At 39.3% G+C, this 26895-nt stretch overlaps 1 protein-coding gene across 1 annotated transcript in view; it reads right to left on the bottom strand.

The window, feature by feature from the left end:
- The window catches only part of LOC110097253 (protein VAC14 homolog), a 71445-nt gene that overhangs the window by 14436 nt on the left and 30114 nt on the right, over positions 1-26895 (bottom strand). Inside the window, exons 14-17 of the mRNA XM_020823522.2 lie at positions 18087-18202; positions 17846-17966; positions 17583-17744; positions 17373-17501 (exon numbers count right to left, since the gene is read on the bottom strand). Of these exons, the coding sequence (XP_020679181.1) occupies positions 17373-17501; positions 17583-17744; positions 17846-17966; positions 18087-18202 (528 nt within the window). The remainder of the gene's footprint in view (positions 1-17372; positions 17502-17582; positions 17745-17845; positions 17967-18086; positions 18203-26895) is intronic.

Raw genomic sequence — 26895 nt, 5'->3', positions numbered from 1 at the left:
AATAATAATAATAATAATAATAATAAATAAAATAAAATAAAATTTCCCCCCTCTTTCTCTGTTTCACGGGATTTGGCCGAGAAGCGCGCGAGAGGGAGATGGTTACCTTCAAGCCAGCGAGCTCCTGCGGTTACTTCCGATCAAAATGAAGTAACTTCCGATCCAAATGGAAGGGAAAGTCGGTCGAAGGGGTAGAGTCGAACGGCGGCAGAGGGGCGTCGATCGGGCTTGGCTTCGGACGGGATGGATGGAGCTCGGCTTGGGGAAGATGAGGTAAGGGATGCTTCCTCCCTCACTCTCTCTCTCTCTCTCTCTCTCTCTCTCTGCGAACTGAAGGGAGGAGGAGGTCGGGTTGTTGGAACGGAGATCGGAGGAGGTCGGGACGGCTGAGGGATTTCGCGTGGAGAGGTATCGGGAGTGAGGGAGTTCGGTCGTGGAGAGTGGAACGAGCAGCCGATGGAAGTCTCTCCCTCTTCGTTTTATAGACGCGAAGAAGGCAAGAATCGAGGCCTGCGAAGGATTTTCGGGAATCGACGTAAACGGCGCTGCATGTACAGTACTTTTCGGCGAGATTTCAGGCAGATATCGCGGATTCGACAGTCCGAGGTATGCGCCATTTCAGCCGGATTTGCGGGATTTGGCCGAGTGACATGGAAAATGTATGTATTCTTTAAGTCTCCACTTTTTTTGTTTTTTTTGTTTTTTTTTTTATTTACTGGTAGAGGTCAACAATCAAATGACTCAAAACACTAGAATACACAATTCTATGAGCTATCCTGCGAATCCCACTAGAATCCATATATCATGGGGTCCAACCTTAGTAATCTTATGAACCTTTAATAAAATTATAAGAATCCTAATATCAAGCAATCAACATAATAAAATACCCCCCCCCCCTCTTTTCTCACACAAAAATAAATAAATAAAAAGAATTGTGTATCAAAAAGACAAACCTCAAATGTAGCATTCAATACCTATTGAACAAAATAAGAAGCACAATATCCAAGGGTTGACCTCTTCAGCTATCTAAGGTTTCAACATCCATGTAAAGAGAAAGTTTAGTTCACCAAGCTTAGCTAGGCTAGTTGAAAAGGTAAAAGAATCTCCAGTTTATCAACCTAAGGACAAATGTGTTTATGATTGGACTCAACATACCATAAGAAAGGTGGAGCACGGGAAACTCCCTCGTAGAGCATGCATGTCACAATAACAAACAAATAAGGACCATCCATTCAAAACGCATCATGGTCAGATTGGGATTTTCATAGCTTGTTTTGGTTTAATAAGTTTCAACAAGAAGAGTCGACAAAAACTCCCCACCGATTCAACAAGCTAATGGCTAAACTAAAACGTCAACTCGAATTATCAAGCCATCGAGAAAAATTAGATTTGGTTGAAAACACACTAACTTGCCTCCATCTAGATCACCAAGATTAAAATCCTTATTGCCCCATTTTGGCCATCTTGTAAGCCTTAATGAAGCCAACATTTAACAATACCTGGCATTGCTTGTCTCATATTAGGTGCTCCATAACTTCCCAACACATTACAAAACTTGCATAACACATCCTTGATCACCTTCAAGTCTTTGTCTACAGTGCATGCCTCATAAAAAAATGGTCTCAAATCAACCCATGAGTCTGAATTAAAGTGATGCAATATGGACTTGCTAATCCTATAGCCTCCAAAGGATGAAAGAAATATAAGGATCCACAGTGTCTCAAGACAGACAGATGGGCCATAGAATTATCTTGGTCGCCTCGCAATTCTTAATCTAAGAGCATTGTTGAAAAGTTTTGATCTTGGTCATTTCATAACCCCAATAGAGTAAGCTCATTGTAGGTATCACCATAACAACCTTTCAACTCTCCAAAGAAGAAATTACCCAAGAGATTTGGACTTGCTAAACCACACCCCTAGAAGAGTAATTAAATTGTAAGATTATGCTTAGACATTGATGCATGCAAATTTCATTTTTTGTTTAGTTTTTAATGTTGAGTTGTTATTTTCAGCTCATTATGATGGATAGTTCTACTTTTCAGCTCATTATGTGAAGTGAAATCTTACTCTTTCCCCTCCTCTGTGGCCCTTCGGTTTCCCCTTGCTGGCTCCTTTTCCCGTGGCTGGTTCTTTCCTCCTTTGGCTGCATGTTCCGGTTCCCTGTGGTGCCCGTTCCTGTCTCCTGTGGCCGCCTTTCCGGTTCTCTGTGTGGGTCTTCAGGTGCTGCTGCTGGACCGCCTGTTGGCCTTCCATTTCCCCTTACCTGATTGGTTTGGTTGGAGGTGGTTTTGGTTGTTTGGCTGCCCCCTTTTCTCCTATAAATTTGAGGTGTTTTGAAGCATGAAAGGTTGTTGATTATTTGAGCAAAGTCTCTTAAAAAATCTGAGGGTTTCTTCTTTGGAAAAGCTTGAGAGCTTGTTCCATTTCTCTCTTCCTCTCTATAATTCCGTCTTGGGCTTTTTACCTTTCTTCCTCCGCAAGTTCACTCCACTTGTATCTTTCTTCTTGAGCTCTTGGAAGTGTTGGTTGGCCGGTTTTGGTAGCATTTGTCGGAGTAGTTTTGGTAGACGTTGGCCCAAGTAGCTGTGATGGACCCTTGGTTTGCATGCCCTTAAGCACATCTTTTATATTGCCTACTATTTCGTTGTATGTGCGGAAACCGCTAGCTGGTTGTTCTGAGGGTAGTTGTTTTTATTTTTAATTTTGTTTTGAAGTTTGTTTGGATGTTGGCATTTTAAATATTGAATTGAGTAATGTTCTACTTGTCCTGGTGTTCTCCCCTCTTGGCTCTTTCTATCTAGTTGTCCGCTTCAAGTTTGGTATCAGAGCCTAGGTTAGCATATCCTAGGTTGATGTGTGTGTCTTTTCTTAAAAAAAATAAATGACTAATCAAAATAATTAAGAGGATTGACAACAAATGATGCAACAATTAGTAGATTTGCAACATCAAATAAATAACATGGCTAATACTCTTGCAAATTTAAATGTCAACAATCCTAATGTTCAAACTTCTAAAAGTGAGGAGGAAGTCCCTAGAAATCAAAATAGGCTTCAAAGAAATTGGGATTATGGGATAAAAATCGATGTCCATAACTTTGAAGGAAAACTACAACCCGACCAATTTATCGAATGGGTAGAAAAGATGATAAATTCTTCGAATGGAAGGAAATACATGATAATAGGAAGGTTAAATTTACAAGCTTAAAACTCATTGGACATGCATTAAGTTGGTGGAAGAACCTTCAAAACAATAGGAAGGCGAGGGAAAGAAAAAATTCAAAACTGGGAGAGGATGAAAGAAAAAATGAGAGAAAAATTTCTGCCTTCAGACCACGCACAAACCATATTTCAAGAATTTAACAACCTTCTTTAAGGCAATCAAACAGTTGAAGAAAACACCGAAACTTTCTATAAACTCTATTCTCGAAACGACTTAGATGAATCTGAGGAAAGAACTGTCACTAGGTACATCAACAGATTAAAGTGGACAATTCAAGATCAACTAAATTTGTACCATGTAATTAAACTTGACGAGGCTTATCGTATGACTCGAAAAATTAAAAACAACATCAACGGGGTCATAACAAAGAAACTAAAACTTATAAGTGATGACGAACTGGTGGGATTAAAAGTCAATCTTCACAAACTTCTGTAGGAGCATCTGGTGTGCGAACTAAAACATTTGAAACTCAAACTTTGGATAAGGGTAAGGGATTAATGGGACCTAAACCTACTGAACAACCCAAACTGATTGAACCATGTTACAAATGCGGGCTATATGGACATCTTTCAGCTGCTTGTAGAAAAAACAAACCTCCAAGAAAAAACTACATTGAAAATGATGATGAAATAGAGGAAGAAGAATAAAATGAAACTGAACCTGAAAATGAAATCGAGTTGGAAAATGTTGATGTAGAGGGCGATGAAGGTGAACAACTTTTAATAATCCTCCTAACTGCCAAAATGAAAAATGAGGATAAGTGGCTTAGAAGAAATATTTTTCAAACCACATGCACCGTTGAGGGAAAGCTTTGCACTTTAATGATCGATAGTGGGAGATCATGTAATTTTGTTTTACAACTTGATGGTAGATAAGCTCAAATTGAAATTAAAACCACTTGTCAAACCTTATAAAATCACTAGGTTCAAGGAAGGATGTGAGGTTACTATAACAAAGCAATGCACTGTTAATCTAACAATTGAGAGTTCTTACAAAAATCAAGTTGTTTGTAATATTGTGCCTTTTGAAGTCTGTCACATCTTATTGGGTCGTCCCTGGCAATTCGATCACAAAACAATTCATAATGCGGAAAAGAATACCTATACTCTAATTCAAAAAAAAAAAGGAATTCACTCTTTTTCCTCAAAAATATATTTATGATCCACATGCCAAAAATAACAAAACTGCAAAAACAACCACTCTGAACTGCTTCTTAACACAAATGAACTGAAACAATCTGAGGTAGCATATATGGTGCTAGGAAAAGAATATGACCCAACCTCTCAAATTTCTAAAGAAATACAACCATTAATCGATGAATTTTTTGATATAACATCTGAATAGTTGCCAAAAGGTTTGCCCCCAATGAGAGACATTCAACATCAAATTGATCTAATCCCTGGAGCACATTGCCTAATATTCCTCATAACAGAATGAGTCCAACTGAACATGAAGAACTTTATAAGTAAGTGTCTAAACTGTTAGAGAAGGGTTTAATTAAGGAAATCCTAAGTCCCTGTGTTGTGCCCCTTTACTTACACCTAAGAAAGATGGAACTTGGAGGATGTGTGTGGATAGCCGAGCCATAAATAAAATAACCATCAAATATAGGTTTTCAATTCCTAGGTTGGATGACATGTTGGATATGCTAAGTGGTGCTAAAATCTTTTCTAAAATTAATTTAAAAAATGGGTATCATTGGATTAGGATTAGACCGGGTGATGAATGAAAAACTATTTTTAAAACCAAGGAAGGATTGTATGAATGGTTGGTGATGTCTTTTGGGTTGTCTAATGCTCATAGTACATTTATGAGAACAATGAATCATGTTTTAAGACCTTTCATAGGAAAGTTTGTGGTTGTGTACTTCGATGATATTCTGATTTACAACATTCACCCCTCTGAACATCTTAATCATGTGAAACAAATTCTGCAAACTCTAAGAGAACAAAAACTGTACATCAATATGAAGAATTGTTCTTTAATGACTTCAAGTTTGACATCTTTAGGGTATATTATGTATGCAAAAGGAATTAAGGTTGATCCTGTTAAAATTGAGGCAATTCAAAATTGGCCTACTCCTAAAAATATCAGCAAAGTGAGAGGGTTTCACGGTCTAGCTTCTTTCTATTATAGGTTCATTAAAAATTTCAGCTATCTAATTGCACCTATCACTAATTGTATAAAAAAAGGAATCTTTTAGTAGACACCTGAAGCTGAACAAACTTTTCAAATAATCAAAGCAAAAATGAGTCAAGCTCCAATCCTTAGCCTGCCAAATTTTGATAAGGTTTTTGAAGTTGATTGTGATGCCTCGCATATTGGTACAAGAGCTGTGCTTAGTCAGGAAGGGAAACCCATTGCATACTTTAGTGAAAAGTTAAATAATTCTCGATCACGATATTATACTTACGACTTTGAATTTTATGCAATTATTCAAGCTTTAAAATTTTGGAGATGTTACTTGATTCAAAGAGAATTTATTTTAAACGTTAATTATGAAGCTTTACGATTTCTGGGTTCTAAAAAAAAATCTGAACAATAGACATGCAAGTGGATCTCTTTTTTGCAAGAATACTCATTTCATATTAAGTATAAAACTGGTATGTTAAACAAAGTGGTTGATGCTTTAAGTAGGATGTCTCATCTTTTGGTAATTGTTTATCCAACCATAACTTCCTTCAATTTCTTAAAAGACACCTATGCTAATGATCCATATTTTAAGGATATTTTAGAATCTTGTCTCACTTCAGGAACTGATCAATCTGCCCAATTTGTCATTCAACAAGGTTTTTTGTTTAAAGGCTCTAGACTTTGCATTACCAAAAATTCTTTAAGAGAACTTATGCAGGAACTTCATAGTGGGGGCCTGGGTGGGCATTTTGGTCAAAGAAAAACTATTGCTTTAGTGGAAGAAAAATATATCTGGCCTCATACGAAAAAAAATTGCTAAGCTGGTGAAACAATGTAAAATATGTCAGGCTTTCAAAGGATTATCTCAAAACACTAGTTTGTATACTCTCCTCCCCATTCCAAATACACCGCGAGAAGATATTTCTATGGATTTTGTGTTAGGGCTGCCTGTTACTACGCAAAAATATGATTATGTATTTGTCATTGTGGATCGATTTAGTAAAATGACAAACTTTATTCCATGCAAAAAAACTTATGATGCTTCATATGTTGCTGACTTATTTTTGAAAGAAATTGTTCGTCTCTATGGCATACCCCGAACATTTACTTCTGATAGGGATACTAGATTTATGAGCCACTTTTGGAGAAAACTTTGGGTAAAGTTGGGAACTACTCTTCAGTTTAGTAGTGCTTATCATCCACAAACCGATGGGCAAACTGAAGTTGTCAATCGAAGCTTAGGGAATTTACTGAGATGCCTTGCTGGTGAGAAACCTTCCCAATGGGATTTGATATTACCCCAAGATAAGTTTGCATATAATAATTATGTTAATAGATCCACTGGAAAACTCCCTTTGAAATTATTTATGGTCAGTCTATACCTCGCATTTTGGATAGAACTTGTTTACCTTTACCTAATAAAGCTAATGCTGAAGCCACATAAACTGTTGATCATATCAAATCAATCCAACAACAAGTCCTTGAAAAACTCCGTATGGAAAATGTTAAATACAAATCTACTGCTGACAAACACCAGAGGGAATTTTATTTTAAAGAGGGTGATTTGGTTATGGCTTATTTTCTTCATCAACGATTTCCTATAGGTACTTTTGGCAAGCTAAGTAGAAAGAAATTTGGACCTTTTTGTATTCTACAAAAATTGGGAACGAATGCCTACCTCCTGGATCTTCCTATTACTGTTGGAACTTCTCCTGTATTTAATGCTTCTAACCTTTCTTTGTATGAAGGAAATTCAGATGATTCTGTGGAGGTTGAGACTTTACCAATTTCCACTTCATTTCTAAATAGAGGTGATCAGATTAAAGATGTTATTGATATCATGATTACTAAGACTAGACATGGCGAGCACAAAAGGTTCTTGGTTAAATGCAGCAACCGTCCGTTGACTGATTGTACATGGATATATGCGGCGGAGTTAAAAAATCGTCATTCGGATCTCTATCAGAAAGTTGTTGAAACCTTCTCATCAGGAGATGAGATTCTCCCACCATGGGGGAATTGATGCATGCAAATTTCTGTTTTTTGTTTAGTTTTTATTTTAATTTGATTGCTATAGTTTTTTTTTTATACTACCCTATGATGGAAAACATCCAATGATCATGAGTAGTTAGTGCTTGGGCTTGGCAATCTTTGGGTGTGCTATCTATCTTGGGGCCTTGGCTCTTGGGCTGCTGGTGGGTCTCGATTTGGACTTGGATGCTCGATTTTTTTGCTGTGTTTTTGGGGAGCTGCTATGTTTCAACTCATTAATGTTGAGTTGTTGTTTTCAGCTCATTATGATGAATAGTTCTCCTACTTTTTAGCTCATTATGTGGAGTAGAATCTTGCTCTTTTCCCTTCTCTGTGGCCCTTCGGTTTCCCCTTGCTGGCTCCTTTTCCCGTGGCTGGTTCCTTCCCCCTTTGGCTGCTTGTTCCGGTTCCCTGTGGTGCCCGTTCCTGTCTCCCGTGGCTGCCTTTCCAATTTCCTGTATGGCTCTTCTGGTGCTGCTGTTAGACCGCCTACTGGCCTTCCATTTCCCCTTGCCCGATTGTTTCGGTTGGAGGTGGTTTTGGCTGTTTGGTTGCCCCTTTTTCTCCTAAAAATTTGAGGTGTTTTGAAGCATGAAATGTTGTTGATTATTTGAACAAAGTCTCTTAAAAAACCTGAGGGTTTGTTCTTTGGAAAAGCTTGAGAGCTGGTTCCATTTCTCTCTTCCTCTCTATAATTTCGTCTTGGGCTTCTTACCTCTTTCTTCTCTTCGCAAGTTCCACTCCACTTGTATCTTTCTTCTTGAGCTCTTGGAAGTGTTGGTTGGCCGGGATTGGTAGCATTTGCTGGAGTAGTTTTGGTGGACGTTGGCCCAAGTAGCTGTGGTGGACCCTTGGTTTGCATGCCCTTAAGCATATATTTTATATTGCCTACTATTTCGTTGCATGTGAGGAAACCGCTTGTCGGTTGTTCAGAGGATAGTTGTTTTTATATTTAATTTTGTTTCGATTGTTTAGTTTTCATTTGTTTTGAAGTTTGTTTGGATGTTGGCATTCTAAATATTGAATTGAGTAATGTTCTACTTGTTCGGGTGTTCTCCCCTCTTGGCTCTTTCTATCTATTTGTCCGTTTCAGACATCCAAACAACCCCCAAATGAATAAATAATTAAGAAGCTCAGGTTTTATCTGTCACATAAGCACCAAAGAAAACATAAAGCCTGCATAAATCGAGCACTCCTTGTGAATCAAAAAGTGGATTCAACTACATGAGTTCAAAGAAATTTTAAACACAAGCAATCACTTGAACCAAGGATGCTTCTCAATAAGGTACGTAGTTCTCTAGTCCATAAAAGAAATATAATCACAAAGAACTAAGCATGACATCAAAGTCCAAAGGTCAACTAATCTAGCTCACCAAAGCATTGAAAGTCAGCACCACCAGGCTTGCAAGCTTCAATAAGCCAAATTGAAAAGCAAAAAAATCCTCTTAACTCAAGGTATAGAATTGAGGTCGATAGAATAGTCAAACTCATTATGATATAAGAATGGTTGAGCTGTTGATGACTTCCCTTAACGTGCTATAAAAACAACAATTAAGATGGCACCCAGTTCACAAGTCTGACGGTATAGCTGTATTTTCAAGATTCTCTGGTTCGAAGAGCTTAACCACTAATGATCATCCAGATCATTGACTCTACATCCCTTCAACAAGTCCACTACGAATAAATTGATGTAGATAAGAGGGGGGGGGGGGGGGGGAAAAAAAAGGGGGGGGGGGGGGGGGGGTCAAATCAAACCCAAAAAAAAATTGGTTTTGACTTCCTTTGAGCTAGCAAGCTCATTAATTTTTGAGCAAAGATTTAGCTCATATGAGCTGGTTTTTAGTTCATTTATTGAACTAAGAGTTAGCTCATTATGAGCTATGTTTTTTAGTTCATTTATTAGTGAACTTGACTCTTCCTTTCCCCCCTTTTCTTCTTCCATGCTTTGGCTTTTGGGTTTCCTGTGTTGGGCTGCTTTCCGTGCCTTGGCTCCTTGGTTTCCCCGGTTGGCTGCTGTTTTTCTGTGCTGGGTGGCCTTTCCCGTGCCTTGGTGCTTCGGTTTTGTGCGGGCCTCCTTGTTTTTTTGCAACTTCCTTTTCAGGTTCCGCCTGGGCTGTTTTCCCGTGGCTGATGGGGGGCTTTTTCGTGGCTTTGGTGCTTCGTTTCCTGGAGTTGACTGTTGGCTTTTCATTTTCCTTATTTAATATAGAATATTAAAGGTTTTTGGGGCTGTTTGTATTCCCCTCCCTTATCTATATATAGAAGATGTTTTGTGGCTGTTTTAGGAATGATATAAGAGAATTTTTGGAAATAAATCTTAGTGATTTTCTTGGAAGAGCTTGAGAGCTTGTTCCACTTCTTCTTCTATCTCTTGGGGAGACTTGCGAGTTCTTTCCACCATTCTTCTCGGCTTCTAACCTCTTTCGTCTCTCCGCAAGTATCCACTCCATTGTATCCTTCGTCTCTTGGAAAGCAAGTTTAGGTGTTTTTATTTGAGTCGATTGTAAGAGTCTTTATATATAAAAGTGTATTTTAATATTAAATTTCTAAGTGTTCTTTCTATATGAAATGTAAGAGTTTGTTCTAAAGTTTCTAAGATAGTAAGTGGTTGTTTTTCTTTTATCTAGGAAGTCCTTTCTTTGTTATGATCGAGAATTTGGATCCCTCTCCCCGGATTTTTGATTGCATCATAAATTAAGTGTTAAAAGAACATCTTACCCCACCAAAAAAATTGAAATGATTGAAGCAAGGGACAAAGGAGAATCCTCAAATTCAATTGAATAGAACCCATCGTCAACAAGTCCACTTAGCATAAAGCATTGAATTGATGACAACCTTTATTGGCTTAACATGCTATCAAAATTGAGCCGCAAACTTATCAGTCTAACGCGTAATCCTTGTGTCAAATTCACTTCTATCCAGAGATGCTCAATAAGTTTCATAAGTTATTTAATCAAAGACATAATGCCAAACTAAAGAATGAGTAATAAACAACAACACCAATTCTCATGTTGAAGCTCTGTCCATTCTTAATCTGACATCTAGGAATATTCATGAGTGCTAGAGTGAAATCCTTAGTGAGACATTTGAGAAATTTCTTTGGATATCTCCATCTCCATCTCTCTCTCTCACTAACTCTCTTTGTATATTTCTCTTACTCTACATCTCTTCAGCTCTTACTATTCCCTAAATCTCTCTGCATTTTGTCCCACTCCATCTCTCTAGCTCTACTCACTATCAGCTTCACAAAGGAGGGAGGAGGGAAACAGATGGAAAGAAAAATACAAAGTAGGATCAAATGTAGACTAATGAAGAGGAGAGCTTGCAAGGAGGAACTCCCTCCCTCCCTCACCAATTAATCGTTATATTTTTCCTCCTTCAGTATGAGCATACAACCTTGCAAATAAATCATTATATTTTTGTCTAGAAATTGTTAAATTTGTATTGAAAAAAGTAATGAGTTAGCAATCACAGAAATTACAATCATCGAAAAGATCCTATGAAGGAAGATTGACAAGAATCCAATGTTTTAATGTCACAGTCAATTAGTAATTTCTAGTTAACGTGCTTACTTAAGGTAATGTGCTGCATTTGCATTCAATATCTCTTAACTGCCACAAGGGATTAATTTTTTAATGAGGGGCTGTTTTAGGTATTTTGTAATTGTCCTTTATCTTTAATTAGGAGTTATGGTGAGAATTGGCTCTCATCTTGAATTGGAGTTTTCTCTTTGAGATCTAGGGTTTGCTTTGGGCTCTTGGCGTGGCCGGAGATAGTGGAGAGTTTTTCCTTCCTCTCGAATTGAAGAAAAATTGTATCTTGCAAGTGCTTTTTTTTATCTATTCTTGAAATAAAAGTGTTTGCTTCATTTCCCTACGATTTTTCATTGCGTTTCTCTCAGTTTTTCCACTGTTTGGGCTGAGTTTTCGCTGTGGACAGCAGAATTTCCTTGCTTAGGTACTTGATTTGGGTTAGGTTTACTTGTGAATACAAGCATTACCTATCAAATTGGTATCAGAGCATCGATTTGGGAACCTTAGGCGGCTGAAATCCTGATTTTTCAGCGAGCTTTTGGCTTCCGGAAGTGTTATTTTTGAGATCCGTTGGGGAAGAAAGATGGACGGAAAGAAGGTTGACGTCTTGGAAGGCGAAGTCGGCCAATTGAAAAGCCGATTTGGAGGAAAGATTCTTCAACTTTCAAAACCAAACCACCTCCAACAATGAAAGGTTGGAGGGGAAGTTCACTGCAATAAAGGAAATGATGAAGAAACTGATTGAGATGAAAACCAATCCGGCGACAACGGAAGTAAGAGAGACCACCGACGGCCATGGCATGGGAGGAAATCCGAACCCCTTGCGGGGGAGGAGAAATTCGAAGGTGGAGATCCTAGAGGAAGAGAACGACATGCCTCCTCTAGAGCCTCTTTCGAGGGAAGAGATGAACATGGGATATGACGGAAGGTGGGCTGATTTTTTGTGGGAGGAGAGAGGGATCTCATCGCCGAGGTGTTGAATTCGAAAGAATTCAGCGTCGAGGGGGAGATTTTGAAGGAAGAAGGGAGGAACGTCATCGTCGAGGTGCAGAATTTGAAGGTATTCAGCGTCGAGGTGATGATGTTGAAGGGAGGCGAGGAGAGTATGAAGAGGTTCGAGTATAATTGTCGGAGGGACGATCGGGACAATTGGGGAGCGCCTCCACTGAGAGGAATGGGAGGCTATGGAGGATACCGGGGAGATCCCAAGGTGAGGAAATTGAAGATGCCCGTTTTCGAGGGGGAAGACAGCCATGGCTGGATCTACAAGGTGGAGCGATATTTTGCTGTCAATGGGTTGACGGAGGAAGAGAAATTGACAGCTGCGGGATTGTGCTTGGAGGGGAAAGCCTTAGCCTGGTATCAATGGCGTGACAGACGGGATCCCATCCGGAGTTGGCGAGAGTTCAAAGAATGCTTACTAGAGCGTTTCCGAGCCGATGGGGAAGGAGACCTCTATGAGCAATTCTTTGCCCTTACCCAGGAAGGCACAGTGGCAGATTACCGGGACAGGTTTGAGTATCTGGCTAGTAAGCTGGATCATATCTCGGAGTCATCCCTGGAAGGGAATTTCATGAAGGGGCTGAAACCAGAGATAAGAACAGTAGTCAGTGTTGGAGCCAAGGAGTCTCGGCAAGGCCATGGAGTTGGCCCAGTTGGTGGAGGACCAGAAGAAGTCTAAAAGAGGGACTCGGGGAAACCATTCAGGGGGGTCGTACAGAACGACGACCACATTCTTACCAGCAAAAGGGGCAGGCCCCGAGAGCATGAAGGAAGCACCCAAGGAGAAGATGGGAGGGGGAGGTAACGGTGGACCGTTCAAAAAGCTGACTGAGAAGGAGCTACAGGAGAAAAGGGCAAAAGGGGTGTGCTTCAGGTGTGAGGAGAAGTACATGCCGGGGCATAGGTGCAAGGACCGATCTCTTCAGGTTCTCCTCGTTTGTGAAGATGAGGAAGACGAAGAGGGAGGTGGGAATGACCCTGAGGTGGAGGAGGAGGAGAAGTTGCATCTGGACGTAGCAGAAGTCTCTCTGAACTCAGTAGTGGGACTCACTTCGAGTCACACTATGAAGGTGAAAGAAGAGATCTCTGATTGTGAGGTTGTGGTGTTAATAGACAGTGGAGCAACCCATAATTTGTTTTCCACCCAGATTGTAGATGTATTGGGGATGGAGCTAGTGGATACCGAAGGTTACGGGGTAATGATGGGCACCGGGAAAGTGGAGATGGGTCAAGGAGTCTGTCGAGGAGTAGTATTGAAGATTCAAGGGATCCATGTAAAGGAAGACTTCCTTCCCTTGGAATTGGGTAGTACAGATGTCATCCTTGGGATGAAATGGCTATAGAGATTGAGAGAGACCAAAATCAATTGGGGAACATTGAGGATGGAGTTGGTGGTTGGGGGAAGAAAGAGGACGATTCAGGGTGATTCCGGGCTGACCAAGTTAGGGGTTTCTCTCAAATCCCTCATCAGAACCATTTAAGAGGAGGGTGGAGACTACTTAGTAGAGTTGCACCGCCTGGAAGGGGTCAGATTGAAGGAGGAAGGAAATGTTCCCTCTGCAGTACAGCCGCTCATACACCAGTTCAACGAGGTCTTTCACCTGCCCCAGGGTTTACCTCCTCAGAGAAAGTTGGAGCATGCCATTACTTTGAAAGAGGGTGAGACTCCGATTAGCGTCCGTCCTTACCGCTACCCACAGATTCAGAAAGATGAGATTGAAAAGCTGATCCGGGAAATGCTAGAGGCGGAGATTATCAGACCCAGCAACATACCTTTTTCTAGTCCAGTCCTCCTGGTCAAGAAGAAGGATGGGAGTTGGAGATTTTGTGTGGATTACAGGGCTCTGAATAAAGGCACTGTACCAGACAAATTCCCAATTCCTGTGATTGATGAGCTATTAGACGATCTACATGGTGCAGTGATGTTTTCTAAGCTGGATTTAAAATCCGGATACCACCAGATCAGAATGAGGGAGGCAGATGTTCCAAAGACAGCGTTCAGGACGCATGAAGTGCATTATGAATTTCTGGTAATGCCCTTTGGTTTGACTAACGCTCCTGCAACATTTCAATCCTTGATGAATCGGGTATTCAAGCAGCACCTTAGGAAGTTTGTCTTGATCTTTTTCGATGACATCCTGGTGAACAGCAAGACTGTGGAGGAGCACTTGGAACATTTGAGAGTGGTATTGGAAGTGCTTCAGGAGCACCAGTTGAAAGCCAACCTAAAGAAGTGCAGCTTTGCTTAGGCAAGTGTGGAATACTTGGGACATGTGGTATTTCAAGGAGTGGCAGCGGATCAAACTAAAATTGAGGCAATGCAGAAATGACCGCTACCTAGGAACCTTAGGGAACTGAGGGGTTTTCTAGGATTGACTGGATACTACAGGAAGTTCGTGAAGGGATACAGTACCATTGCCTGGCCGTTGAAAGAGAGCTGATGGACATTGTCTTGGCAATCCAAAAGTGGCGGCCGTATCTCTTGGGAAGACACTTCATCGTACGGACTGATCAGAGGAGCTTGAAGTATTTGTTAGAGCAAAGGATGGTGACCGAAGAGCATCAGAGGTGGTTATCCAAACTATTAGGCTATGATTTTGAGATCCAATATAAGCCTGGTTTGGAGAATAAGGTGGCCGATGCTTTATCCAGATGCCTTGGGGAGATTCAGGAGTTGGTTATGTCGTCGCCATTGATAGTAGACTGGGGGCCATTAAAGAAGAAAGTATGTTGAATGAGGAGCTGAGGAAGATCAGAGATGATCTGGAGAAGGACAAGAGTAGTCATCCTGGTTACTACATTGAAGGGGGGAGACTATTGTATCAGGGGAGGTTCGTGATGCCACGAACTTCCATACACATCCCCCACCTGTTGCAGGAATTTCATGGCAGCTCAATTGGAGGCCACTCAGGAGTTCAGAAGACATATAGGAGGCTGGCAGCAGAACTCTATTGGAAGGGGATGCATAAAGATGTGGAGGAGATGGTGGCGGGTTGTGAGGTCTGCCAAAGAAACAAATACATGGCCATGGCTCCAGGAGGTTTACTACAACCATTGGCACTTCCAAACAGAGTTTGGGAGGAAGTGTCCATGGATTTCATCGATGGCTTAACCAGGTCAGAAGGATTCACGGTCATCCTGGTGGTGGTGGACAGACTCAGCAAATATGCACACTTTATTCTCTTACGGCATCCATAAACTGTGGTCAGTGGCTGTGGCATTTATCAGGGAGGTGGTCAGACTGCATGGGGTTCCTGAATCTATTGTGTCTGATCGAGACAAAGTATTCCTCAACCAGTTTTGGAGAGAGCTGTTCAGGATGCAAGGCACGGTCCTAAGGAGAAGCACTGCCTACCATCCACAGACCGATGGGCAAACGGAGGTGGTGAACCGAAGTTTGGAGACCTACTTGAGGTGTTTTGCTTCAGAAACGCCGTGGATGTGGGCAAAGTGGCTGCCTTGGGCTGAATACTGGTACAATACGTCGTACCATTCTGCCTCTCAGATGACCCCATTTAGAGTGATGTATGGAAGGGATCCCCCACACTTAGTGCACTACGGGAAAGGAAGTACACCATCCTCGACAGTTGAGCAGTACCTGGAGGAAAGGGACAAGGTGCTGAAAGAATTAAAGAAGCATCTGATGAGGGCCCAACAGATCATGAAGAAGCAGGCGGATTCACACAGGAGAGACTTGCAGTTTGAAATGGGAGAGAAGGTATTCCTAAAACTACGACCCTACAGGCAAAGGACTGTAGCGAGAAGAAGGAATGAGAAATTGGCGCCAAGATATTTTGGCCCCTACGAAGTTTTGGACAAGATCGGAGCAGTGGCGTATCGTCTGAAGTTGCCCTCTTCCGCTACTATACACCCGGTGTTCTATGTGTCACAGCTGAGGAGAGCGTTAGGGAAACAGGTAGCTAGTGCAGAACTACCAGCATCTTTGATAGAGGAGTTGGAGGCGGTCATGGAACCTATGGAGCTGCAAGGAGTGAGGGTTGATAAAAAGGGAAACAAGAAGGTGTTGATTAAATGGAAGGATCTTCCCGATTACGAAGCCACTTGGGAGCCTTATGAAATTGTGAAGCAACAGTTCCCCGATTTTCACCTTGAGGACAAGGTAAGTTTTTGGGAGGGGAGTACTGTTAGGCCGGCCCAGGAAGGGTCGGCTGGACCGGTCCACGTTTACTCCAGGCGGAAGCCTGGCTGGGCGGAAACGACAAGGGGGGCGGAACCCCATTTGGGCCCCACTTGGGGTTAATGCGATTTTGGGAGGGAAATTTTTGAATGAGGGGTTGTTTTAGGTATTTTGTAATTGTCCTTTGTCTTTAATTAGGAGTTATGGTGAGAATTGGCTCTCATCTTGAATTGGAGTTTTCTCCTTGAGATCTAGGGTTTGCTTTGGGCTCTTAGCGTTGCCGGAGATAGTGGAGAGTTTTTCCTTCCTCTCGAATTGAAGGAAAATTGTATCTTGGAAGTGCTTTTTTTATCTATTCTTGAAATAAAAGTGTTTGCTTCGTTTCCCTACGATTTTTCCTTACGTTTCTCTCAGTTTTTCCACTGTTTGGGCTGAGTTTTCGCTGTGGACAGCAGAATTTCCTTGCTTAGGTACTTGATTTGGGTTATAGGTTTACTTGTGAATACAAGCATTACCTATCAGAGACCTATAATATTTTATGGCACAAAATGTTGGAAATTAAAAAAGAAACGTAAAATTAAGTTAAGTGCTGCAGAGATGAAAATGCTTAGGTGGATGAGTGGCTTCACTTTTAGAGACATAATATGAAATAAGTATATAAATGAAATGGTTGAAGTAGCTTTAGTAGCAGATACAATTAGAGAAAGTCGCCTTAGATAGTTCGGTCATATAAAATGTTTGTCTTCTGAAGACCAGGTTAGGAGAGTAGATGTGTTAGATTTAACCTATGTTAAAAAAAATATATAGATAAACCTAAAATTGGTTAGAGAATATTAGAAAGTACATTTTTATTAGATTTAAATGAGAATTTAAACCTCAATAGGACACAACGGAGAAAAAATGATTCATGTAACCGACCCCACATAGTGAGATAAATGTTTGATGTTGTTGTTGTGGTAAATGACCCACTCTCGCTCGTCACACAAATATTAGTTAAAACATACATTTGAAGCAATAGTAGAAACTAGATCCCAGCACAAATACAGTCACAATGAAAATAAAATATTAGAATGAAGTTTTGTATAAGAAAATGTCAAGGGATGACTACACTATTTAAAGGGTTTCAATGACGACTTCAGATAATTTGGGCAACCGTAGTTTAATATCTACTGGTCAGATTCTCCAACAAGATTTCTATGCCACTCAGGGCATAACACTCCAACGGTTGCATCTTCATATTGAGGTAAATAGAAGACAAATAATTTCGAAGAAAATCGTGTGGTTAAAAGCAAAATATCACCAATGATTCACATACCTGCAATCTCAAGTAAGTAAAAATTGGAGCCTCCAGCAAGCGTATCAATTTGTCCAACTGCATCAAGAACTTGACATTTATGTCTTCCTCCCCAAGTGATTGAATTACAGCACTAGCGTGGTGGTAGGCCTTTTATTATCAGAAATAGATAATTAAAACAAATTAGACTAATTTCAAAGAGAACAAGCAGTATAACAGGTACATCCTTACCTGAGCAAGCAGACACAAACTTATCATTCCCATTGGTGAATGGCACCAAGAGGAATACAGACAGAGAAATAAATCTTTGCCAGCAGGATTCATCAACGATTGTTTTAGGAGATTTCTCAAACTGAACAATTCAGTCGAGGTGAGGAGAATCAAAGTCAGAGCCTGCAATCACAAAGGGCTCTAATTTCATACTTTTTATTCCCATTCCCTCCTCCCTCTCTAAGTCAGTACAAAAAGGTGTAAGATGTGATAATAGATAAAACCTGAACCATCGTCGATGCAAAATCAAAATCTTTTTCTGCCTCAAGAATTTCTGAAAATTTCCGGTAGACTCGTTCAGCATTCAAAAGAAAACAAAGTTGACGAACTATCATAATACCACGCCTGGACATGTATCACATCAAATATATAAAACAGCATAATTATAGACTAAACTTTGTCTTCTATGTAATTAAAAGAAAAAAATAATATTCTTAAAATTTTATTAAAGAGAAAATAACATACTTCTCAAGAAGCACGTGATTGGAGCGGAAGGTGTGAATCAGGAAAACTACAAGATGGTGAAAATGTTGAGCATCTTCTGCTATGCATGCATGAACTTCCAGCACTAGAAGAACAACCTGGAAATAAGCAATAAGGCTGTTAATAAGTTGGTGGGAAAAAATATGTTCAAAATGAAAAAGCAGCTTTCTATAAAACTGTACACAACCTATGGTAGTCGATATCATGTCCTCACTTGCATCAAATTATTTAGTGTGATCATATCAATACGCTAAATATGACATTTATTTTTTGTAATCTTCGATAAAATTTAAAATTTTCATCCAAGGAAAATTAGTTCAGATGATGAATATATGCTACTCTTAAGTTTGAACGATCAATTATAGTGGGCTTTTTAGCTTTTTGTAATTTTCGTAGTTTTGTTTTTGAAATTTTTTGGAAGGGTGGTTAGATTTAGATGGCATTACCTCTAATTATGATATTATTTCGAATGTGTAATCATCGAGAAGAGAACCCAAAGTAATTTACATTAAAATTTGAGAACATTTTTATAACAGAGATTTCCTATTCTCCTCTAATGAGATTTACCATCAACAGAACTGTCATCGAAAAAAGTGGCTTAAACTTAAAGTGTTTTATGATTTGAAATGAGATTTTTGGAATGCACCATCATAAGGGTATAAATGCAATTGAACTTTATTGCTTTGAACCTTGTTGACTTTGCCTTCTTGCTTGCATAGTAAGAGGTCCTAATATTAGAACTTGTGACTATGCCCTACAAAAGAAGTGATCTTGAGATTTTTATTTTTAAATGATTTTCCCCACTAGGTCTTGAAGGCCTTCTGTGATTTAATTTCGATTGGATGAGAGGTGAAGAATTTATTATCACTCTTTTGTCACATGAACAATTATTAAGATGCAACCCTATCAACTCTACTCTTGCCACGTGGACGACATGATATGAGGATTTATATGGTTGGTTACCAGACTCCACTCTGGACATCTGACAGATTAAGCCTAAAAATTGGGACTTATGATCCAAGACTATAGGCATGTTAGCCAATATGAGTTTATTTAAAATTTTCTAAATTTTGAGAGTTACAAGAGTGCAGATCATGTCAACTCCACTTTGGACTTATGGCACAGCCCTGTGTATAGGGTACCGATTTGAACTTCTTTTCGAACTACTATAATTTGGAGAAGTCAATGAATCATTAGCCTTGTCGACTCATACCTTATTTTCTGCAAGATTAGGCTCAAAGATTCAGACTTACAACCTTGTCTTATAGATAGGGGAGTGCAGTTGAGCACATGCGAGAAGCATAACCATGAGTTTGAATTTAAAATAGAGTTTACAAAGTTTCTAGAGCAATATACATGCTTTATGTGCGATGTTATTTGATTTTTATTTGTTTTGAGGAGTGCACACAGCTTTTTGACGTTTTTCTTAAATTGATCATGATATTAGCACACTTGTTAGGTCTACTCACCATGTGTTAAGCCTTCTCACCATGCCAAAAAAAAACATATATGGATGGTGTACGAGACACTACATCCAGGCTATCAAAAAAAGGCATGCATGAGCACCTACAAGTGAAATTACAAAACAACATTTTCCAGAGGTGCTAAGAAAGGCACCCAAATTTCACTCATTGCAATGAACAAGATGTTGTGGGGTTTAAAGAGTGACAAGGTTAGTGATGAGGACATAAGATTTCGACACATGTACGATCGTCGAAGACGCAAATCGACGGCTACGATCCAGAGCCTTTATTTCTGATTTATGTTATAATTTATTTATTATCGCATTTTATTTTCCTAATTTATCCCTGTGGGTATTGAGTCGCTTGTGTAGCCCAAAGGGCATTTGTGTCATGTAGCTTTGTTTCTATTTCGGCCTATTTAAAGAAGGCCTCATGTATTGTAAGAGTTAGTTGATGAATGAAAATTTTCTCATTGTTGATCTCTTTGTGAGTTCATAAAATTTCTCAAAGATCTCTTTGTGAGTTCTTGGCGAGGTAGATCGTGGATCTCTTGGTGAGTGCTAGATTTCCCTTTTCCCCTTACTACTCTCTCTTTCTTCTTCTCCTTAAAGAAAACCCTCACCCCCTCAAACTACCTTGGATACCCGAGCCCTCCCCTCCTTACCGCCCGCCTCCTTGGGACGGCCAAGCCGCCGGCCTCCAACCCTCCACCTGCTGGCCATCTCTCCACCACTCCATCATATTTGAAATTCAAATTTCGAATTTCAAATTCTTTCCATATAGGGAATCCCATATTAGGAAAGTTTCGTTCATGAATCCAATTTCAACAAAAATCAAATTGGAGTTATTATTTTTCTTTCCTAATATTCACTACCTATTTGGAAACTCCTCTACCTCCTTCCCTAATCCCCTCCCTCATGCATGATGCCGCCGGCCCCCTTATTGGGCTTCCCCCATTGAATGCTCAATTACTCCTCCACCCTTATTTGAAATTCAAAATTGATTTCAAATATTCTCCCTCCAATTTCACTTGAGCTGAAATTAATTTCAGCTTTTATTCACTTCCCCCTAATCCCTCTCCCTCTCGTCATGCCGACGGCCCCTAGGGGGTTCAAACATTAATTTCCCCCTCAATTGCCCATTCACACTTGGTATTCAAAATTCAAATTCATTTAATCTCCCCCCAATTCTCCTAAAACTGAAACTAATTTCAGTTTTTTATTTTTTTTTTCTAAACCCCTCAAACCCTAAGTGGATCTACCCGCCCCTTCCCCTATTCTTCTCTCTCTCTCTCTACCCGAGCCCACCTCCTCCCCTCTTTGTTTGGCCGAGTTCCGCCAAGAGAAGACTCTTCTACCGCCAAATTCATCCACACCGCAAGGTCATCTCATAATCATAAATGGACGATCCGGAGCGTGATCACGGCTTTGCATACGATCATCAAGGCGACATCGACGTCATCCGATCGCCGTTCTTTGACGTCGGATTCGGCTTCGACCACACCGTCGAGGATTACTTGAACCGTATTCTTCCCACCCTCGTGGACGTCATCGACGAGCAACTTCCAGCATACGATTGGATCATCAACGGACGTCCACCATCTTCCCCAAATTCCACTTCCTCCGCGGCGGCTAGCCCCCTCGGCATTACTTGTCTAATAGTGGCATTGTTGAGTTTGTGCGCCATCCTCTTCCACTAACCGAGTGAATCCAAGAGTGAAAGTGAGGGACTTCGAGGTGAAGGATCTATATCTTAAGCCTTAGATTTTTGTTAAGAGCCATTTGCTTTATTACTTATTTATTGGATTAATTTTGTTTGTTTCAGGTTGCTTCTAAATGTAAATGATTGACATTGCTTAGTTCTTCCATGGAAATTTCTTACGATCTATCTGGGAACGCATTTGTTTAAAATTAGAAAGCAAGTTCATAAGTATTAATTTCTAACAAGCAATTCTTGCATCGTATTACATCAGTTAGATTTATATATCTCGTGCACAAGCTTGACAATGACAATTTTGTGATGAAGCAAGTACCAAGAAGAAAAAAATTTGGCACATTTTTTATCTTCTCTCTCTCGCTATATATATAGATCAATTTTGTATCTGAATTCCATCAATTTACACTTGAGGGACCATTTAGGATCAAATTGATAGAGAAAATAGAGAGGTGGATGCCGCAAGGATTGCGAGGGTTGGGTTGTAGAGGGTGGCCAATGGATTATGTGGATGGAGATCAGGAGGTCATTGGGCAAGTAGGAATGGCGTGAAGGAGTGTGATGCCGATAGAAAGAGGAGTGGAGAAAGGAACGGGTATCAACGAGTTGCTATGTTGAACATGTAAAGAAGGTCACTCATGTTGGGGAGAGGAAGATTTGTTGGGGTGCTTAAGTCTTGAGCTTGGTGGTTGGCAAGTGAAGGGTCTTTGTAGTTCATGTATTTTATATGAGATCATTGTGAGTAGAGCGTAGTTTTACCCTATAACTTCCTTAATATTGAAATATTGAGGTAGCATCTACTAACTCTATCTGCGATGAAGGAATTTCTTAGCTTACTAAACTTTTTAATATTGTTTTGAAGACTAAAAAGATATCAGATGAGTGGAGAATGAGTGTGTTAATTCCTATTTTTAAGAATAAATGTGATGCACATGAGTGTGTGAATTATAGAGGAATTAAGTTAATGTGTCGTACTTTAAAACTATGGGAGCGAGTTATGGAGTATAGGTTGCGGCGTGATACTAATGTTTCTCAAAATCAATTTGGATTCATGTCGGGTAGGCCTACTATGGAAGTCATACATTTATTGAGACGTTTGATGGAGAAATATAGATAGAATAAGGAGGATCTACATATGATATTTATTGATTTAAAGAAAGCATATGATAAAGTTCCAAGAGAAGAGCTATGGAGAGTACTTGAAAAAAAGGAGTTAATAACGCTTATATTCAAATCATTAAAGATATGTATAGAGAGCTATTAGTTGTGTTCAAACACAAGGTGGTTTGACCAAGTATTTTCCTATTTCAGTGGGATTACATCAAGGATCAGCATTAAGCCCTTATCTTTTTTCTTTAGTCATGGATGTTCTCACTAGACATTTGCAAGAGGATGTACCTTAGTGTATGCTCTTTGCTGATGATATACTTCTTGTTGATAAGACTAGAGAGGTTGTTGAAGGTAAACTTGAAATATGGATGTCAACCTGATGTAGACAAAGGGGGGGTCAAATCAAACCTAAAAATTTAATTTTTGACTTCTCTAGCTCATTAATGTCAAGTAGGGAGTTAGCTCATTATGAGCTATTTCTTTTAAGTTCATTTATTGAACTAAAAGGTAGCTCATTTATTGAAGCTCGTTATGGTGGATCTTGACCCTTTGGTTCCCGTGGATGGCTACTGGGTTCCCGTGCCTTGGCCCCATGATTCCCACGGTTGGCTCTTGGTTTCCTGCGGCTGGCTCTTGGTTTCCCATGCCTTGGCCCCTTGGTTCCCACGATTGGCTCCTTGGTTCCCTGCTGGACTGTTCGGTTTTGCAGATTTCTGCTTGGTTCCGGTGGCCTTCTCCTCTCTATTTCCTGTACCAAATGGGGCTGTTGTGCTGGGCTGTATTTTCGTGGTTGTTGGGGGCTTTTTGCCGTGGCTTTGATGCTCTGTTTGTTGTGCCGTTTGGGACTGCTGTTTGGGTGGCTGTTGGCCTTACTTGGGGGGGAATTCCATGGGATTTTTACTGTTTTATGTGTAGTTTTCTACTGCAGTTTTTTACTGTCTTTTAGCATTCTTCTTGGTGACTTATGGCCTTCTATTTCCCTATTTTAATGGATTTAAATATTGCTTTTAGGTGGCTGTTTGTATTCCTACTTTTAAGTGCTATATAGAGTTATTTTGTGGCTGTTTTAAGATGGTTATATGAATGATTTTTGGAAAGAAACCTGAGGGTTTTCTTGGATAGCTTGCGAGCTATGCCACTTCTTCATCTCCTTGTCTAAGAAAGCTTGCGAGCTTCTCCTCTTTCTTCTCGGGCTTCTAATCTCTTTCGTCTCTCTGCAAGTATCACTCCATCTGTATCCTTCTTCTAAAGGCAAAGCAAGTTTAGGTGTCTTGTTTGAGTCGGTTGTAAGTGTTGTTTGTTTTGAAGTCAAAAATTTGTAATGTCATGATTTGTTGAAAGTCAAAGTTTGTAAGAGTCTCATTTTATTATATAAAGTTGTGGTTTATAGTGTTTGTGTTCTTTTGGGTATTTTGTAATCTTCTAAATCCTAGAAAGAGTTTATTTTTGTGATAAAAAATTTGGGTCCCTCTCCCAAATTTTTTATTGCATTACAACCTTAGAGTCTAAAGGTTTTCGCATTAATAGATCTAAAACTGAATATATAGAGTGTAATTTTAGTAGCAATAAACCTAGTGTGGGGATTGTGACTTTGGGCAATCAAGTCATTAATAAGAGTACACGTTTTAGATACCTTGGATCTATTGTTAAGAGTGATAGTGAAATAGATGGGGATTCAAATTGGATGGTTGAAGTGGAGGAATGCATCAAGCTTGTTGTGTGATAGAAAAGTCCCCCTCAAACTTAAAAGAAAATTCTATAAGACGGTGGTGAGACCTACAATGCTTTATGGTGCCCAATGTTGGCCATTAAAAGAGAAGCATAATATTAAATTAAGTGTTGCAGAGATAAGAATGCTCAGGTGGATGAGTGACTTTACTCTTAGAGATAGGATGCAAAATGATCGAGCATATTCGTGAAAAGGTTGGAGTAACTACAGTTGAAGATAAGATAAGAGAGAGTCGCCTTGGATGGTTTGGTCACATTAAAGGGAGGCCTTCCAATGATCCGGTTAGGAAAGTTGAGATATTAGATTTGATTTATGTTAAAAAAATATAGAGGTAGACCTAAAAAGACTTGGTTAGAAAATATTAGAAATAATCTTTCTTTATTAGATTTAAATGAGAATTTGACTTTTAACAAGACACAATAGTGAAAAAGGATTCATGTAGCTGACTCCACGTAGTGGGACAAAGGCCTGATGTTGTTGTATTGTGAGTAGTGTAGTGAGCCTGAGCTATGGAAGAAATAAAATCAACGTGGGCTTAGGGTTAGTTAGGGTTGGGAGATGGGTGGTTTGCTAATGGGTGAGGGGTGGTTTCGTGAAGGAGAGAGCAATATTTGGATTTCGTGAGCTAGGGAAATGACATAAATTGGGTAGGTGGTGTAGAGTTACATGAGCGAGAGAAAAGCTATGAAAGATCATTATGCAAGATCATTGAAATTGGAATTGATTTGCATGGCTAAAAGAAGGGGGTCAGAAGTGTGGGAGTTTGGCACTATGAAAGATTGGCTGAGTAGGGGTGTGCGAAGTTGGAGAAGAGTATTACGGAGAGTGTGAGTACCAACCCGGCAGGTTAAGAAAAACGTTTATATTATATAACTTTATATAAAATATAAGGGTTGAATTTAGAGTAAGGGCACATTAGATGTTTTGAAGAGCAAATCAGGGGATGGCGCCCCAAGTTTTTTTTTCCAAATTCTTTATTATTATAATAATAAATAATATATTTCATTAGTTTTTATATATTTTTTTATTTTCCCTATTTTTTATCATTATTTATTTATTATTTTTTTATATTATTATTTTACTTTTTAATTATTATATTTTTTAACTTTATCATTTATTATCTATTGCATTATTTTGAAATTAATGTGTGCAAACTCTCCCTCATAAATTTCTCATTGTTTATGCATATTAATTTTCATCCTCTTGTTTGTACAGGGGTTAAATTTTATTTTTTTCTCTTGCAATAATTTGGACAATGTGAGTGGACCGTCGTGGATAATTTGATGTTATGCACTCATCAATGTGGTTTATTTTGCAAGCAAGCAACCGGTTACGTTCCCTTGTGATGTGGGAAAAACACTTTGCAACAATTGTTTGCGTTGTTTTTCACTGTTAACTTCACATTCGATTATTACCTTGTGGAACATATGTGTAGGTCAACAAGTATCCATCCAACTAAGTCATGAAGATGAGATACAGTGTGATGTTTTACCAATGGATGCACCATTTATCTTTCTTTCAAGGCCTTTATTATATGACCAAAACACAGTCCATTATGGATAAGAAAACACACATGTTTTCAAACATAAGGGCGTTACCATTAAACTCATTCCCTATAAGCATGTTGAGTAGGCCCCCCCAAAAGCATAATCATATGCAAAACTTAGAACGCAATATAAAGAGAAAGACAACTATGGCTTCCTGATTGCTCCAGTGATTGAGTTCACTTCTTTGGGAGGGCATAGGTTCAAATCCACAAGCTTTCAAACTTTTTTATCAAACTTCTAGAAAAAAGAAGATAAAGGCAAGTAGCAAATCCTGACAACAACAACAACATCAATCATTTATTTTACTACGTGGGGTCGGCTACAGGAATCATTTTTCTCCATTGTGCCCTATTAAGAGTCAAGTTCTCATTTAAATCTAATTAAAAAAGTCATTTCTAATATTTTTTTAACCAAGTCATTTTACATCTACATCTACTTTTCTTAACATAGGTCATATCTAATACATTTGCTCTCCTAACCAGGCCATCGGAAGGTTGAATTTTTACGTGACAAAACCATCATTAGCAAAAAGCATACACCATGGTACATCTCCTTGCAAATTTCTAGTAAAACATCCATGACTAAAGAAAAATTATATGAGCTTAATGCTGATCCTTGATGCTTGATGTAATCCAACTGAAATAGGAAAATACTTAGTGAAACCACCTTGTGTTTGAACAAAAGTAACAACTCCTGTACACATATCCTTAATGACTTGAGTATAAGCATTATTAACCCCTTTCTTTTCTAAAACTCTACATAGCACTTCTCTTGGAACTTTATCATAAGCTTCCTTTAAATCAATAAATATCATATGAATATCCTCCTTATTCTCTCTGTATTTCTCCATTAAGCCTCTCAATAAAAATAAAGCTTCTATAGTAGGCCATCTAAGGCAACTCATAGTTAAGTACATCTCTTAACGCATAAAAGAAAACTTTCGATTAAGGATGAATAAATTTAGTTGTTTTAGACTCAGTTGTGAGGAAAAATAGAGATAAACCCGATCAAGATCTCATAGTTCCACCATCCCGGGTATACCATAGGTTTCAGTCTACCAACAATAATAATCATTAATCATAGTGTTCAGAGAATATGATTAGTAGTCATGGGTTGCCTCCTCTTAGGGATCTCAAATAGACCAAGATGGTTAAATACAACTTTTAGTTTTATTGGGGTTTACATCTATTAGAATGCCCATAAGTTAGTTTGGTTTGAGATTTATAACT

Source organism: Dendrobium catenatum, unplaced genomic scaffold (assembly GCF_001605985.2).
Source record: "Dendrobium catenatum unplaced genomic scaffold, ASM160598v2 fragScaff_scaffold_183, whole genome shotgun sequence".
NCBI lineage: Eukaryota > Viridiplantae > Streptophyta > Magnoliopsida > Asparagales > Orchidaceae > Dendrobium > Dendrobium catenatum.
This window is presented reverse-complemented; position numbering and strand designations above follow the sequence as displayed.